Consider the following 16,758-nt stretch of genomic DNA (forward strand, 5'->3'; position numbering starts at 1 on the left):
CCCAAGGATTCCTCGTGCGTTTTTACTCTGTGACCTGTAACCTCCGTGTTCTCCTTCCCCTTCCCAGCTGCGCCAAGCTAAACAAAGTAGCCATGGACAGCGGAAATTCCACGCACGACCAAGTCTGCATGGACCTGCCTCCCACCCACCTCCCACCCGCCTCTTTGTCTGCAAAATTCAGCAACAGGCCGAAGAATTCCGACGGGGCAGAAGTGCCGCTCCTGAACGAGCAGCCAATGACCGTGGGAGGCCAGCATTCCCACACTGCCACAAAGCCAGTGACCAGCGCCAGCATCCTCACGAGTGACGCAGCCTCTGGCGATGCCAACTGGACCACTGCGGGACCCGTCGGTGGATCGGATATAAAACACGCAGCTGGCACTTCTACCTCAGATATAGCTACAGAAGAGACTGCCAAGACAGGTGACAGCACCAATAATGCACGTGGTGAGTGCAGCACATGAAAGCGGGCATGGCTCTGCGGGCGTGTTCTGGTGTGGGAACATCTTTCTCTCTCATACTGCCTGTGGACCCTCCCATACCTTTTTAAAAAAAAATCCTAGCTGCGGAACATGCAGCTTTATTAACGATACCCCCTGTGCCCGCTCTGTGTTGCAGGTGATGGGAGCTTTGTTCCCTGGGGTGCGGTGGTTCTCTGCAGCATGGTGCTTCTCGCTGGTATGCTGGCGGTTTGGCAAAGGAAGGTTTGCAAGAGGCGGATCTTCACACCCAATGGGAAGAGTGAGTTTCCTGAGCCTTCTGGCTGTTCATTAACCTGTAGCAAGGTGGTAGTGTCACCTGTTCTCCTAGAGGTTTGGGTGGCCATTGCGTGTGTCGGGAAGAAGGGGAGAGCTACCAGCAGGGCAGGGTGAGGGCTCCAGGCAGATCCTGACCTCCGGGTTTTCAATGTTAGAATCCTATAAGCAGTTCATGGAGGAAGAAAGAGATGGTGCTTCCATGAAACATAGGCTGCGTGGGGAGTTTCTCAGAGGCTGTGGGAGAAATGGTAATAAAATGTCTCTCCTCGGCACAAAATGGTGTTGTCTGGGGTCTGTGTTGTGCAGGGAGTGTGTTAGCTGGTATAGCCCCAAGCAAAGAGAGGGGAAGGGTAATCTTCCTTGGTAATGATCAGATCTAGTCCTCCATATGTCCCAGAGCTACTCTGGTGCTGAACACTGTGTCTCTTTATTTTCTCAGCTCTTGATCTGTATCCAGTCACTACATGTAGACCCAAATCTTCAAGTCAGGGTAAGTGATTGATAGAGGCTGGAGCCATCTTTCAGGTCTATCTCGGAAGATTTTCTAGCTGAATTTCAGTCCATTTTTGTGTTAATTAGGACAACTGATACTGAGACACGTTTTTACGTTATTAGACTTATACGACAGGGGGCAGTGAAAACCCATTGCATTGCTCTCTCCAGCACGATTAAAACGGTGCAACAGATGGCGCTCTTCCACCTGAATCGATGCCCTGGCGTAGTACGCGGGGCCCTGTGCTGCAGGAGGTGTGACGTTTTTTAGATGAAACTTAAAACCACAGTGCCTGACCTGAAGGCCTTGTGGCGTGTGTTACAGAAGTAGTGAGGGCATTAACCACAGTACCCTGGCCAAGCCCCAGCCTGAGTCATTACTGTCATGCTGTCTGGAGTGGCTCAGCAGGGGAGACGCCCCAAACTGGTGGGGTATTCTAGACAGGGGCTCCGGATCGGGGAGGGGCAGGTGGCCAGGGCCCTCCCACTTATCACCTGCGGTAAGGGTGAGTGACGGGCAGGGCCGGCTCTAATTTTTTTGCCGCCCCAAGCAAAAAAGAAGAGCGCTGCCCTGCCGTACCCCCCCGCGAGTGCTGCGCCACCGAACCCCCCCAGTGCCGCACTGCTGAAACCCCTGCCCCCCCGAGCGCCACGCCCCCCCAAACTCCCCCCCTTCCGAGTCCTGTGCCAAGCCCCCGCCCCCCTTCCGAGTGCTGCGCAAGCCCCCGCCCACCCCACCCCTGAGTGCCATGCCACCTGAAGCCCCACCCCTGAGCGCCACGCTGCCTGAAGCCCTGCCTCCCTCCGAGCGCTGTGCTGCCCCAAGCCCCCGCCTCCCCTCCGAGTGCCGTGCCACGCCCCCGCTCCCCCAGCACCGTGCCATGCCGCCTGAAGCCCTGCCCCCTCCAAGCGCCGTGCTGCCCCAAGCCCCCGCCCCCCCCTCCGAGTGCTGCGCCAGCCCCCGCCGCCCCAGTGCCGTGCCACGCCCCTGCCCCCCCAAGCGCCGCGCCGCCGAAACAAAAAAAACCCTCCAGCGCTGCCCCGACGAACCAAAAAACCCCCAAATCCCGAGCGCCGCCCTGCCCCAAGGTGCCACCCAAGCACGTGCTTGGTCAGCTGGTGCCTGGAGCCGGCCCTGGTGACGGGGGGAAGGGCGCAGAGGAGCGTGCAGAGAGCGAGGCTTTGGGGGAAGGGGCGGCATGGGGGGCATGGCCGTGGTTTGGGTGCCTGTGGGGCGCCCCCTCCCCACACTTTTAGGGTACTTCCAACGCTCCTGGTTCTAGAAGTGGATTTCACCAAGCCAATAAGAAATGCAAACTCCTTCATCACCATACTAGCCTTCCCCGGAGTCACAGACGGTCCCCTTAGACTCTACAGTCTGTCTTGAAATCCAGACAAACTGGACTTTTGTGATAAATGATCACTTACCCCCGCAAAATCACACCACATTCAGGTTACTTCCAGTCCCAAGAGATCAGTCACTTACCCCCAGATCAATTAGCACCTAGATCTTGCACCAGCGACAACGCCTGTAGCCAATCCTGCAATAAACAAGCTAAAGGTTTATTAACTAGGAAAAAGGAATCGGAGAGTTATTTATGGGTTAAAGCACGAATGGGTTTCCATCTACATCATATGAATGACAGAGCTGTAGTGATCGGGCCATTCCAAGTGTCTTTCAGGGCAGACCCAGGAGGCAGCCCTTGGGGAATCTCTGGCTTCAATTTAGGGTACGTCTACACTTGCAGAGTGTTTGCGCTGTCACTTTCACCGGTGATAGTGAACCGGTGAAAGAAAAGCGCTGGTTTGTGTTCTCACTTCCACAGGCATCAGAGAGTGTTCACATTTGCAGCACTTCCATCGCCAATGAGAGCCACGCACTGAGGGCAGCTATCCCACAGTGCAACTCTCTCCATTCTCATGACAGGTCTTGTGTGGGAAGGGCGGGGGGTGACCGTGGGGCATCCTGGGTTCCTGCACAGCCTCCTCTCCCCAAACACTGCTCAGCTCCAGTAGCTCAGCATTGCTCCAAGCAGGGGAACGTTTGCTCCGGGGAGCAGCCAGTGTCACCTGGCCAGAGGGTAAGTGAGCACTTGCCAAAAAAACCAGGAAGGGGAGTTTCAAAGTTCCCAGGGCTTTACAGGGGGAGGGACAGACGTCTGTTTACCTGGCGTCGGAGCAGCAGAGCCGCTGGCCAGAGTGGCCACCTAGGCACTGTGGGATATCCTGCGGAGGCTAAAAGCTCTGTAAACAGGAAGAATGTGTCTTCACTTGCACATCACCGCAAAAGCATCACCGGTAAGAGCTGTGTGCCTCTCGTGGAGGTGGTTTTCTTTTTGCGGTGAAACTTCTGAGTTTCACCGCAAAAAGGGCATTGGCAAGTGTAGACAGTCCCACGGTCTTTGCACAAAAAAGGAACTTTTTCCGCTTTAAATGGCAAATGTAGACAGTTTCTGGCACTTCAGAGCGCAAACCGCCAAAAAGATGGAAATGTTTCCTGTGGCTTTGTTTTATTTCCTTCGTTCAGCTTCCAAGCCCTCAGGAGGAGCTTCCTTGCACTGAGCACTTCCCAGATGGACAGAGCCATTAACCAGTCCTTTGTACGGCAATGATTCTTGATGGCCCATCTGACTTTGACAGTCCTTCTGGATGGGCAGAGGGAGTGGGGAATGGTTCCCATGCTTGAGTTCACAAGTTCAGGGCAAAGCACAACTTGCATATTTTCTTATAGCCTGGAATACAGACATTACTAGTGAGATTAATGCAGGCAGCAATTTACAAGCATTTCATAAAATCTAAACACTAAATACATTCTTATAAGACTAATCCCTGTTTTGAGGAAAACTAACGTACAGTTGACCTGGTCTGGTCTCCAGCTATGAGGTTGTCAGCTCTTAGCCAATGCCTGCAGCCTGGGCAAGAACTGCCATCTGGCCTGCCAGCCTCACAATTACATTTTGTCCAGCTAACCTCCCCTTGCGATTTCAATTGAATAGTCTGTTCTATCTGGCTTCTCTTCCGTTCTCGTTGCCCTCATAGCTAAATACAGTCAGCAGGGCGTTAATCAACATCTGCCGTGCATGGTTCATTCTTTATTGAATATGGGGTTCTTCTTTACTACTCAGCTGCATTCACTCCAAATGTGTCTGCATTTTCGTGGTAGGGAAGGAATGCAAAAGGTATGTCAGTTTGTAAAGTAACTTTAAATCGATCAGGGTGAAGGGTGCTGTACAAATACAAGATGAGACATTGATAGTCTTCTTGGGATTGTTAAATTAAATTAATATAAACTTACTCATGATGTGTGGTTTTTTTTTTCCCCTCTTCTCATTGCAGGTTCTGATCTGATGAAGAACTGTGCAGTAAGTATGAAATAGACCCCCCCCGCCCCAAAATTACTGCTGTTTTCCCCGAAAGGGGTAAAAATAATTAGTGGCATTTAATAATGTCCTTTTAAACCATCAGTGACTACCTTCTAAGACCAGGTCTACACTACAGACTTGTATCAGTGTAACTACATCACTCAGGGGTGTGAAAAATCCTCCCCCTTGAGTGATGTAGTTTACCAACCTAACACCTGGTGTAGACAGTGCTATGTTGGCAGGAGAGCTTCTCCCATCAACATGGCTACTCCCTCTTGCGGAGGTGGATTAACTACTCTCCCATCAGCATCATCACCAAAGCGTAAACCTGCCCTTCGGTTTGCCTCTTTCCATTGTAACCTCTGATGTACATGCACATGGGGGATGTATCTACTTGTTATCTGGGGCCTGACCTTAGAATCCTTCCGCTGGCAAAATTCCCATCAATGTCATGCTGCTAATGGGAGTTTTGCTTTAGTGGGGAGTCCAGGCTGTGACCCGTTCTCATTAGATTGGGGCAGGAACCAAAATCGCAGAGGTGAACATGCCTGAGCTTTTGGGAGCAGTTTGGATCTGAACTTGGCAGTTTCGTCCCATCTCCACTGACTCCAATGAAGTCACTGGGATTGAGCCCCCGCTTCCGTTTCCCCCCGTCTGGTGCCCCCTTCCCTTCTCTGCAGGTGTGGGCAAGAGTGCTAGTCCTAAAATGGTGTTAGAAGGATATTATTTGCTGGCTGCGCCAGGCCTGGTGTGACGACACAGATTGAAGCTGGTTAGCCAACATGACCCTCTGGAAATAATTACCCTCATCCACAGTGCAGGGATATTCCCAATTAATACAAAACAACAGTAATGATAAAGTAAGACTATCCCGGGCTGGAGATGAACAAATCAAACATAAACAAACACAGTAACATTAGAGGACAGATCCTGAGCTGCAGTCCATTGTCATGCAGGGCCGCCCAGAGGATTCCGGGGGCCCGGGGTCTTCGGCGGCGGGGGGCCCTTCCGTTCCTGGACCCGCCGCCGAAGTGCCCCGAAGACCCGCGGCGGGACCCCCCGCCGCCGAATTACCGCCGAAGCGGGACCCGGTCTTCGGCGGTAATTCGGCGGGGGTGGGGTCCCCGCCGCGGGTCTTCGGGGCACTTCGGCGGCGGGTCCCGGAACGGAAGGGGCCCCCCGCTGCCGAAGACCGGGCTGTGCTTCAGCAGCGGGTCCCGCTTCCCCCCCCGGCCCCGGCCCCAGCCTCTTACCCCCGGCTCCCTCCTCACCCGGAGTCTCAGCGCCTCGCCGGAACAGCCGCAGCGTGTGGCCGGCGGGGCCTGAGCTCCGTCCCGCTCAGAGCCGCGTGGTGAGGGGGCGGGGCTGGGAGCTCACGCCGAGCGGAGGCAGCTGAGCTCAGCCCGGAGCTCTCAGCCCCGCCCCCTCCCCACGCGGCTCTGAGGGGGCGGGGCTCAGGGGCCCCGGCGGAGACTCGGCGCTTGATGCGCTGAGGCTCCAGGAGAGGGGCGGAGGCGGGAGCCTCCGCTGTTCTCTTGGGGGCCCCTGCGGAGCCCGGGGCCCCGGGGCAAACTGCCCCCTTTGCCCCCCCCTCTGGGCGGCCCTGTTGTCATGGCTCCACTGAAATTCATGTCTTTTGTTTTAAATGTCTTTATAATCTTTGAAGCCTACACGGCTGCCGTGCTAGTGAGCTAGGTCTTTCAATTGAGCTCTGTATTTTTCAAAGCAAAAATGTTTTTAAATCTCCAATTTAAATCCCCAATTGTAAAGAAACCTGGTTTTTACAAACGTCTACCATCGTTTCAATATTTCACTGCCAGCTGCTCAGGAAGCTTCCTTTCGTGCTTTTTCGTAGAAAATGAGTCAGCCCTGTGCCCAGTGCTGGGAACTTCACACTTGAAACCCCTTGCTCGGTTTTTGCTGATCTAATCGTGTGCAAACAGCAGCAGAGCTAGGAACCATCAGCAGAATTTGGCTTTGTGACATGAAAGCTACAGCTTTGGTTAATTGGATCTTCGTTTCCTCTTTTAAATAAATAAATAAATAAGCATTAACCCCCTGAGAGGGAGCTCCTCTGAGACAGGACTGCAGGGACTCCCTGTTGAAGTTCTGTAACATCAATTCAAATCCTGTGCTTGCTTGACCTTCCACAAGAGGCCAAGGACTTGCAGGAAATCAGGGGAAATTTACATGCATCTGTTTTCCTTTAAATTCTTTGCCCCTTGGTCACCCAGCGCTACATAATTTCACGCTGTGCTATTTGCTTAGTTCACTCCTAAATACAGAGCGAGAACATCAATGCCTGAATACAGCCGTTCAAACAGAGTTCTTCTCCCTGGGATTTCTGTTCATTACACATACAACGCTCCCCTTGAGCAGGGGTTCTCAAACTGTGGGGTGCGCCCCCATTTTAATGGGGTCACCATGGCTGGCATGAGACTTGCTACGGCCCGGGGTTAAAGCTGAAGCCCAAGGGTTTTCAGCCCTGCGTGGCAGGACTCAGGCTTCAGCTTCAGCCCTGGGTGCTGGGGCCCAGGTTACGGGCCCCCCCTGCCAAGGGTGGTGGGGCTCGGGCAGGCTCGGGCTTTGGTCCCCCCTCCTAGGGTCATGTAGTAATTTTTGGTGTCAGAAGGGGGTCACGGTGCAATGAAGTTTGAAAACTGCTACCCTAGAGCTTTGCAAACTCTATACTCCACCGCTGAGGTGCAGCTACCTCTAGGGTACAGGATAGCAACCGCTGGTGCACAGCATGCAACACTGCAGGTGGGGAGAGGACAGTCTTGGCCGTGGATGCTACTTCTATGAAAATGCCATCGGACTATGCAGAGCAGCAACCTCCATGTGCTTAGACAGCGGCGGCCCGTAGCTTTGAATGTCCATGGCCGCACTGTACGGTATTTAGTAACTCCCCAGGATCATTACTGATCTGCTGCAGCCAGGTTAATTGTGGGCGACCACGTGACCACCACCTGTCCGTGATGGGGCAGTGACCCTCCTGACCTCAGAGTCAATCTTCAGAGTTCAGTGTGCAGGGACTTTGTCTCTGAGTCCGGCAACGTAACCAAAAAGGGCCAGCCGGTGGAGGCCAATGATAACTTCAGTCCTCTGGAGGCCAGTTCTCAGTGATCTCTTCCCATTGCTGTTTGTGTCATGCAGAGCAGGCAGGATCTATTTTTTTTTTAAAGTCTCATGTCACAAAGTTCATTGTATCCAATTTCGGTAGGACAGATGGTCTGTGTTTATGGGACAGGCCTGGGAACTTAGGTTCTGTCACTGGCTCTGCCAAAGATGCTCACTTTTTTCAATCTGTGACCTTGGACAAGTCATTTGACTGCTCTCCGCCTCAGTTTACCCCTCGATCGGCGGGGGAGTGCTGTGAGACTTAATTCATTGCTGTATTTCAAGTGCTTTAAGACGGAATAAAATTTTCGAAAGCAGCGAGGTTCCCAACATACAAAGATATTTAGGGCCTAAAGTTGCAGATCGGAGCCGAACCTGCTTAGGCACTTTATAAATCCCGGTAGCAGGGCTGCTCATAGGATTCGGGGGCCTGGGGCAAAGCAATTTCGGGGGCCTCTTCCATAAAAAAAAGTTGCAATCCTATAGAATACTATATTCTTGTGGGGCCCGGGGCAAATTGCCCCACTTGCCCCCCCAGGCAGCCCTGCCCGGTAGACACCTATCAGCATCTTTAGTCACCTACGTATCTTTGTAAATCTGGCCCTAAGGGACTTAGGAGCCTAATTCAAAGGACCCTGAGCTCTGAAGTCATTTAGGCCCTCTTGAAAATTTGCCTCAACGGAAAGAAGGTATTCTGTAAATACGACTATTGTTCTCGCGGATTCAGAGGGATGTGGATGCTTCCAAAACTATTGCGGAGTCCCTCCCTGGTTTGTGTCTTGTTCTGTGAGCCGTAGGTTCACTGCCCTGTTTCATCTCCTCTTTATGTCGACAGAAGAGGTTCAGTATGCTGAAAGCTGACAAAGAGTCAGAAGAGAGGGAGTTGTTAAACAGAACCCCCATTGTGGAAACCAACAACAATTTGGTCTCCATCTCAGAAAAAAATCCCAGTCCCAACTCAAGCCTGACGGAGGTGATCCAGAGCACTGGGAATGCCACAGATTACCCTGCTGATTCCCGAGTGAGGGACCACACTAATAACAGAATCGGTGAGTCTCGTATGCCTTTGCAGAATAGTGTGTGTGTGTGTTGGGGAGGAGGGAAGGAATTCAGCCCATTTGTATAATTAACTAGCTGCTTTTTAAAGTTCTCATTTACTGTCAGTTGCATGACTTTGGCTCCAAACATTTCCTCGAACAATCAACCAAGCAGCACAGAATCCTGACCCGCAGTGACTGCTGCCAAAGAAAACTGCTTAAAAGGAAATCAAGAGCTGCTGAGATGGAGCAAAGTGGAAAATAAGCAAAGGCCATTTCCTGTGCAGCTGGGGGCGTGCCCAGGGTGGGATTAAGCAATACAGTGGGTGAAGAGTTAATGTCTGAATATATTTTTAAAAAAATATTCGTCGCAACTCTTCTCCAGCCTGAAAAACTGTTTTTAAACCATGGTGATATTTTTCCCAGTGAGATGTTTCACAGGCAGTTTCTGCAATGAGGCTGGAGGGGAAGATGCATTTGAGAGTCTTCTCTCCTCTGCGGAAAATCTTGAGTAATGGTCCAGATCCTCTGCTGGTATAAATTGGCAGATCTCCACTGGACCTAGGCAGATTTACACCAGCTGAGATCTGGCCCTACGTGTATATCTGAAGGAAGGACAAATCTCCACTGGAACTTGTTCTCAATTACAGGGAGACAGACGAGTGCGCAGATTTGAGTTTGATGTTACAAAATGATTTGGTATGAGAGCTTCCCTTTATTTGTTTAAGCACATGTGTAATGAGGAAGGGTCTTTATTAGTGACCAGTGTGATTTCAAAGCCTGGTTGTCAGATAATATGCAAAGTGAGGAGATGTGGGGTGCTGCAGATTCTGTATTGCAGTGGCTACTGTACCCCTTTCAGGAGGCTTTGTCTTGCGTACCCCCAAGTTTCACCTCACTTAAAAACCACTTGCTTACAAAATCGGACATATAAATGTCACAGCACATTATTACTGAAAATTTGCTGACTTTCTCATTTTTTACCATATAATTATAAAAGAAATCAATTGGAATATATATATTGTACTTGTATTTCAGTGTATAGTATATAGAGCAGTATAAATAAGCCATTGTCTGTATGACATTTTAGTTTGTACTGACTTTGCTAGTGTTTTTTTGTAGCCTGTTGTAAAACGAGGTGAATATCTAGAGGAGTTGATGTCCCCCTGGCAGACCTCTGCAGACCCCTGCTTGAGAACCACTGCTGTATTGTATGCAATCCACGCTCTCTTCATGCCTGGTGCAAATGCTGTGAAACACTTTTAAGTGATGTTGATTAGAGGGCACTGTGTGGTCACGGCAGTATGGTTTTTGGAACAAAGCTCCTATACTGTGCTCCACCAGGAAAGGTTATCGTTAAAGTGCAGGCCTGTTGTGTGCCAGTTTTCAAACTGATTGTATGTTTGGACGTCATGGCATCCTGTCAGAGTTCTGCAAACAGCTCTGAGTTAACATTCCCCAGAGAACTTGGCTGCCTGGCCTATTTTACATAACTCACTTGTTCCAGTAGCATCTTGGTGCCAGGCCATGGTACGGTATTCCATGGAAGTCAGCTCCCAGTCTACGCTACCTTGTCCTCGTTAGTGCTGATCTTTTGGAACTAAGTGGCTTTCATAGGTCCTGCAAATGCATCAGAACCTTCCCACCCTGTGAGTGATGCACTTGTAACTTCTACAGAAAATGACCTGGGGATTACAGTGGATGAGAAGCTGGATATGAGTAAGCAGTGGGCCCTTGTTGCCAAGAAGGCTAATGGCATATTGGGCTGCGTTAGTAGGAGCATTGCCATCAGACTGAGGGAAGCGATTACTCCCCTCTATTTGGCACTGGTGAGGCCACATCTGGAGTATTGCGTCCAGTTTTGGGCCTCCCACTACAGAAAGGATGTGGACAAATTGGAGAGAGTCCAGCAGAGGGCAATGAAAATGATCAGGGGGCTGGGGCACAAGACTTATGAGAAGAGGCTGAGGGAACTGGGCTAGTTTAGCCTGCAGAAGAGAAGAGTGAGGGGGGGATTTGATAGCAGCCTTCAACTACCTGAAGGGGAGTTCCAAAGGGGATGGAGCTCGGCTGTTCTCAGTGGTGGCAGATGACAGAACAAGGAGCAATGGTTTCAAGTTGCAGTCTGGGAGGTCTAGGTTGGCTATTAGGAAACACTATTTCACTAGGAGGGTGGTGAAGCACTGGAATGGGTTACCTAGGGAGGTGATGGAATTTCCATCCTTAGAGGTTTTTAAGGTCAGGCTTGACAAAGCCCTGGCTGGGATGATTTAGTTGGATTGGCCCTGCTTTGAGCAGAGGGTTGGACTAGATACCTCCTGAGGTCTCTTCCAACCCTGATATTCTATGATAACAATGTAAAGTCTGTAAGGCCTGTCATCCCCAGGTACTGCCCCCACCCACAGCACCACTGAACTGCAGTGACCTCTGGGGTGGAGTTTGCCATTCAAGTCATAATGAAGGCTTTGAATTAACTTTCCCATCAAGACCAGGTTTAACATGTTGGACACTATGTTCATGTCCTACAAATCTGTCCTAAAATACCCTTTCCAGCGTAGCTGATCCTGCATTGCCTGAGCCCTGATACCAAGTCTCCTGTGCAAGACCTAAAAACAGAGTTCAATTATCCTTCTTGTTACAGCTATCTGAGTTTCCTGTCAATTGAAAACTTTGCTTAAAGGCAGCCTTTTCATGCCGCTATTGGTGTCGCTGTAGATTAAAGCGTATGCCCTGGGGTCATAGAAGACTCTTGCATCCTGGTAGTTGGCATTATTAATTTCTCTCTGGCCTTTGCAGAAGGGCCAGAACCTTGATCATTGTTACGCAGCAAACATGTCTTTTGGTTAGAGAAGAACTTGAAACATAGTTTATATTGCTGGGGGAGGGGACGGTGGTTCAGTAATCAGATGAGATTTGCAGGAGACGCGAACAAATATTGACCCAAAACTTTCTATGTGATCCAAAACATTTGGACATTTTGTAGTATGAAATATCCAGCTCTCTTGCACGTGGCCTTTTTCCATAACCCTTTCTTTCATTCTCTGTGTTCAGTACTTAGATTCCAAATGAAAGGTGCCTTATGAATAGCCAAGACTGACTATTCATAACTAGTGGGGCACAAACCAAAGGCCGGCATGTCTTAACTATTAATTATAGAGGGGAATTATGGTCGAGATGGGCCAGATCTGCACAGCTAGGCAACCAAGCATTGCAACAGAGGGAACCGTCTCTGGCTATCACCAGAAATGATCATTAGTAATGCTCAGGACTGATTCCTATCTGCTTCCTTCTGCAGACAAAATATACATAATGAAAGCCGACACCGTGATTGTGGGGTCCATTTCGGAAGTGCCCGTCAGCAAGAACTGCGCGGTTAGAGGATGTGAAAATGATGCTAAGGCTCAAGAAAACATGGAGGAAAACGAACTTGCAATGCATTATCCGCAGCAGGAGACAGAATCGTTTCCAGGAAGTGATGTAATGATTCCGGTGGAGGAGGAGGGCAAGGAATTTCATCACCCTACCACGGCCACTGAGAAGTGATGTCTTGCAGAGCAGCTCTTGAAGACTAAAGTTACAGAGATGCCCATTGTGCTAGTGATATCCAGTGCATTGGGGAGCCCTGAATGCCTTATTGTCTCAGATGCTGGAAGGATGGTTGGGGATCATGGGAGCACTTTGGTACAAGGCGTCAGAGAATTGATTTCATTCAGGAAACAAGAGAATCATCAATAGCAACAAGAAGAATTTACACGTATGGATCACATCAAATATTTCTTTCCACTCCTCCTCCCCACATCCAGTTACAGATGGGACTAAATCAAAACCCCAGGTTTGAACACTCCACAACTCTGAGGACTTTTGGATCCTGATCCAAACCCCACAGCTGCTTCGTCTTCATAACTGAATGGAATAAATCAGTTGTGAAAATTCAAGTCAGGATCCAAAGACTGAAGATTGGGGCCTATCTCTGTATCATCTATTTGTAATTGTGTTGTTCCTATCATTGTTGCCAACTCTTGGGATTTTATTGCTATTCTCACAACATTTTTTTTCTGAAAGTCCCAGCTCCTGGAGTCATGTGATCACATGGGCATCTCAGCTCATTTTTTTTTCCTTTTAAATAAAAGTTTCTAGACCTGACAGTAGTGGAGAAAAACTTGGAAACATGACCTAAGTGTGTCCTCAAAGCACAGAAACTAGAGTGTAAATAAAACAAACCCATCATTTATTCATGATTTTTTTTTAAGCCAATCTCATGAATAGTTTGAAACTGGACTCAAGGTGGACTTCCGTGATTAACTTTTTGATTTTGATAAAGAAAACAGACAATGAAATGTACAAAAAGGTAAATGACTTACAATATTTTCCAGTACTGCATGCTTCACGGGATCGCCAATGCAATTACGCTGTTTCAGAACCTGTCAAAGCTGCAAGACCGGACAATAGAAAAACAGGCATTGCTAGATAGACATAACATGCTAGAAATAAAATAGGAGAAGACATACATGAATAGGGAGAAGAGGGAAGAGGAGTCCAAGAGGAAGGGGAAAAGAATGGAGGTCTGGCATTCTTTGAGCCCTCTCTACATCTGTTTTATCCAAATGTATCTAAAAAAGGGGTCCACGTTTCTTTCAATTCAGTCTCCAGGGTTTTGATGTTTGGGATTGGCAATGCCTACATCATGGCCTTTCTCCAATACAGGCCAAAGGGTTTTGAATATTTAGATGTACAGAAAGTGAACTTTGCCTCTGAGTCTGAATTAAGCAGGCCTGGTGAATATGGATACGGTCGTATAAGGAAAACAAAGGATTTCCCAAAACAAAGATTTTTTTTTTTAAGGCCACATTGCTGGTTTCCTAAAACCATGTCAGTTTCTGCTGCTCTTGGAAGAAGTGCAGGTGGTGATCTGGGAAGCGCTTATTTACATATTATTTTTGTGATCAAATTACGCAAGATCAAATTACACAACCTCTCATGCTGCCCCGTCTATAATTGTAAATTTGATGCATCAGTGCAGACTGCACTTTCACGTGATTATGGAAAATGAGCTACATGACAAAGTGTTTCTTGATAGGTTTAACAAGAAAAAAAAAAGGAGGAACCACAGAATTACTACCAGCTCAGTAGTTTTTATATTGGACGGAATACAGTGATGGATAATTGTGCTTCTCTAGTGCATTCATAAGAACAGTCATACTGCATCATTCTAATGGTCCAGCTAGCCCAGCATCCTGTCTCAGACAGTGGCCAGTGCCAGATGCTTTAGAAGGAAAGAACAGAACAGGGTAATTTCAAGTGATCCATCCCTGTCATACAGTCCCAGCTTCTGGAGGTTTAGGGATACCCAGAGGTTGGGGTTGCATCCCTGACCATCTTGACTAATAACCATTGATGGACCTATCCCCCATGAACGTACCCAGTTCTTTTTTGAACCCAGTTATACTTCTGGCCTTCACAACATCCCCCCATAATGCATTCCCCAGGCTGACTGTGCATTACATGGAAAAGCACTTCCTTATGCAGGGCTTAATCTGTGCCAGTTCAGAGCCCCGACACCTCTGGGCTTGGCAGTTCAGAGCCCCGACATCTCTGGACTTGGCATGTCAGTTACTTCTTTCATTACAAATTAAGCACTGTGCTTATGTTAATTTTCAGCCTGCCTTTTATCTGAGACTCAGAGCACTTTACAAACATTGGTTAAGCCTCGCGAGACCCATGTAATGGAGGGAAGAACTGTTATGGTTGGGACCAGAGGGACAGAGTGTGACTTTCTGTGGACGCAGTAAGGCAGAGCAAGCTGGAGAATCCCAGCATCCTGACTCGCTGCCTCTAATTCATTTGCAAAATGGCGCTAGGTCCCAGCATGGGCAGCTCCTTCACTCATTCCTTCTTGAATTCTCCATTCCTCTCCATAAAGCTTCTGAGCTGCTCAGTGCCAGTTTCTATTGCTGCTGCACCTGTCTTCAGCTCCTCTGCAGAGTTAAAGAAACCTCTGGTGTGTGCCTTCTCTGTCGTACTTGTTTGTTACATGCAAAAGACATGCTGCTCCTAAAACCAAAAGGCAACAGTCTGGGTCTCTATTGTTCTCAGTGCTCGTCTTCAGTGGAAGCTGCACGTGGTGGTGAAGACGGAAGCAAATTGAAATAACATTTCTCGCTAAAACTTCTTGATATTGTGCAGCAGAAGGTCAGCGCACCAAATATTGTCGTTAAACTAAGAGGCAAGAAGGAAGTGAAACCACAGAGGACAAATTTGCCCAGACTTTCTTCATTTTAACCACGGGTGCCTCATTGTTTCCCAGGGCTCAGCATGGGTTATGGAGAAATGACTCTTTTTTCAGCTATGAACACCGACGCGGTTCTGAATAACAGTGCTCATGTGACTGTGATTGTAAGGGTTTTCCACAATAATGGAAATAGTTATAGAGGTGTGTGCCCTGTGCCTATGTTAATCTTGTTAATACAACAGTTTTTTCTAGGGGGATCAAATGCATTTTCTTGGTAGATCTAGTGTAGTGGGTTAAAACGACAATTTTGCTAACTTTTGTAATGAAAAAAATTAAATGCGATTTAGCCTGTGGGCACACTTTGCTTTTGATATTCTTGATGAAACTTTGTCTAAAGGGCCCTGTAATTATGTAAGTGTTAAAGAATAAAATGGGTCCCAGGAAAATGAAAAGGTGGTTTCCACCCCACCCCACCCCCATTTCAAAGACCAAACAATTTTAACCTTTAAGAAAGCAGTTTGGCAGCTGCAGGTTCCCTCGTCACCAGGGAATGCAATTCACAATCCAAAGGGTCGGATTCTCATTCCAATTAAGCAGGGGTGAAAGTAACTTAAAAGACTTACTGGTACTCTGAAGTCCTAAGCGGGGGGGCTCAATTGGAAGAGGCAGGGCCTTTAAATCCCCAGGCCCTTTAAATCTTAAAGGGCCCGGGGCTCCAGCTGTGGTAGCAGCAGAGAGCCCCAGGCCCTTTAAATCACCCCTGGAGCTACCAGCTGCAGAGGCAGCTGGCAGCCCTGGGGCTAGGGGGCGATTTAAAGGGCCTGACGCAGCAGAGCCCAAGGCCCTTTAAATCACTGCCTGAGCCCCGCTGCTGGAGCCCCTGGGGTAATGGCAGCGGCCCAAGGCTCTGGTGGTGATTTAAAGGGCCCTTTAAATCGCTGCCTCCGACACCCAGGGCCGCTGCTGGGAGCCTCAGGCCCTTTAAATCGCTGGCCTGGGGAAGCTGGTATGGTCTGGCATGGCGTACCGGCTTACTTTCACCTCTGCCATTAAGGCTTATTTACACTATTTGGGCAACGTGGAAAGAAGCCTTCATCTGGATGTCAATAAACTTCAGTGTAAATTAAATTCAGGCTCAGAACAGAAAGTTCCCCAGAAGAGCGGATTTATCGATAGAGATCATACCTGTGCTAAAATGTATTGCTTGCTCCCGAGGTGATGTATAAAATATAGTGACAGCGTTGTGACTGGAGGGGGTAAAGGTCAAGTTCGGACGTCACAATCATCTTCTTCACAAGGGCTGAGGATATTAGAGTGAGGGAAATTGCTTATTTCCTCCCCCAAGTTCAAAGCTGCGTGTGCGCCTAAGAAAAAATGGAGCAAGACTGCGGAGCAGGACAAAGAGAGTGAGGCTGGCCCCGGGTTAATGCTGTGGGTTATTTTAATTAGGGCAAGATGGAGAAAGGACAAAGGCCACTGCAGTCACTGGGAGTCTTTCTATTGGCTGCACTCAGCTTTGGATAAGGCCCAACAAAATTGGTTTAAGTCCTGTCTTAATTGATCTTGGGAGGGGTTTGCACACTTATTTGCTTTGATAGGCCGAGTGATTCACATACACCAAGGCCTCCCTCCATTCCCTCCAATAAGTTCCCTCGGCACCACTCTCCCATTCCCCTCTATTTCAGGGACACCCTGAAACTCCCCACAATCTCCACCTGCTAGTGGCTCTTTGGGCACACCCATTCCTTCTTCCCCCTTCC

General features: G+C 48.9%; 1 protein-coding gene across 1 annotated transcript in view; it reads left to right on the plus strand.

Annotated features, from left to right (window-relative positions):
* Positions 1–14,074, plus strand: part of TNFRSF8 (TNF receptor superfamily member 8) — a 53,693-nt gene extending 39,619 nt beyond the window's left edge. Inside the window, exons 8-13 of the mRNA XM_044996618.1 lie at positions 68–447; positions 619–741; positions 1,198–1,248; positions 4,587–4,612; positions 8,568–8,781; positions 12,065–14,074. Of these exons, the coding sequence (XP_044852553.1) occupies positions 68–447; positions 619–741; positions 1,198–1,248; positions 4,587–4,612; positions 8,568–8,781; positions 12,065–12,312 (1,042 nt within the window). The 3' untranslated portion in view covers positions 12,313–14,074. The remainder of the gene's footprint in view (positions 1–67; positions 448–618; positions 742–1,197; positions 1,249–4,586; positions 4,613–8,567; positions 8,782–12,064) is intronic.
* Positions 14,075–16,758: the final 2,684 nt, after the last annotated feature.

The sequence above is a fragment of the Mauremys mutica genome, chromosome 21, assembly GCF_020497125.1.
Source record: "Mauremys mutica isolate MM-2020 ecotype Southern chromosome 21, ASM2049712v1, whole genome shotgun sequence".
In the NCBI taxonomy this organism is placed as follows: Eukaryota; Metazoa; Chordata; order Testudines; family Geoemydidae; genus Mauremys; species Mauremys mutica.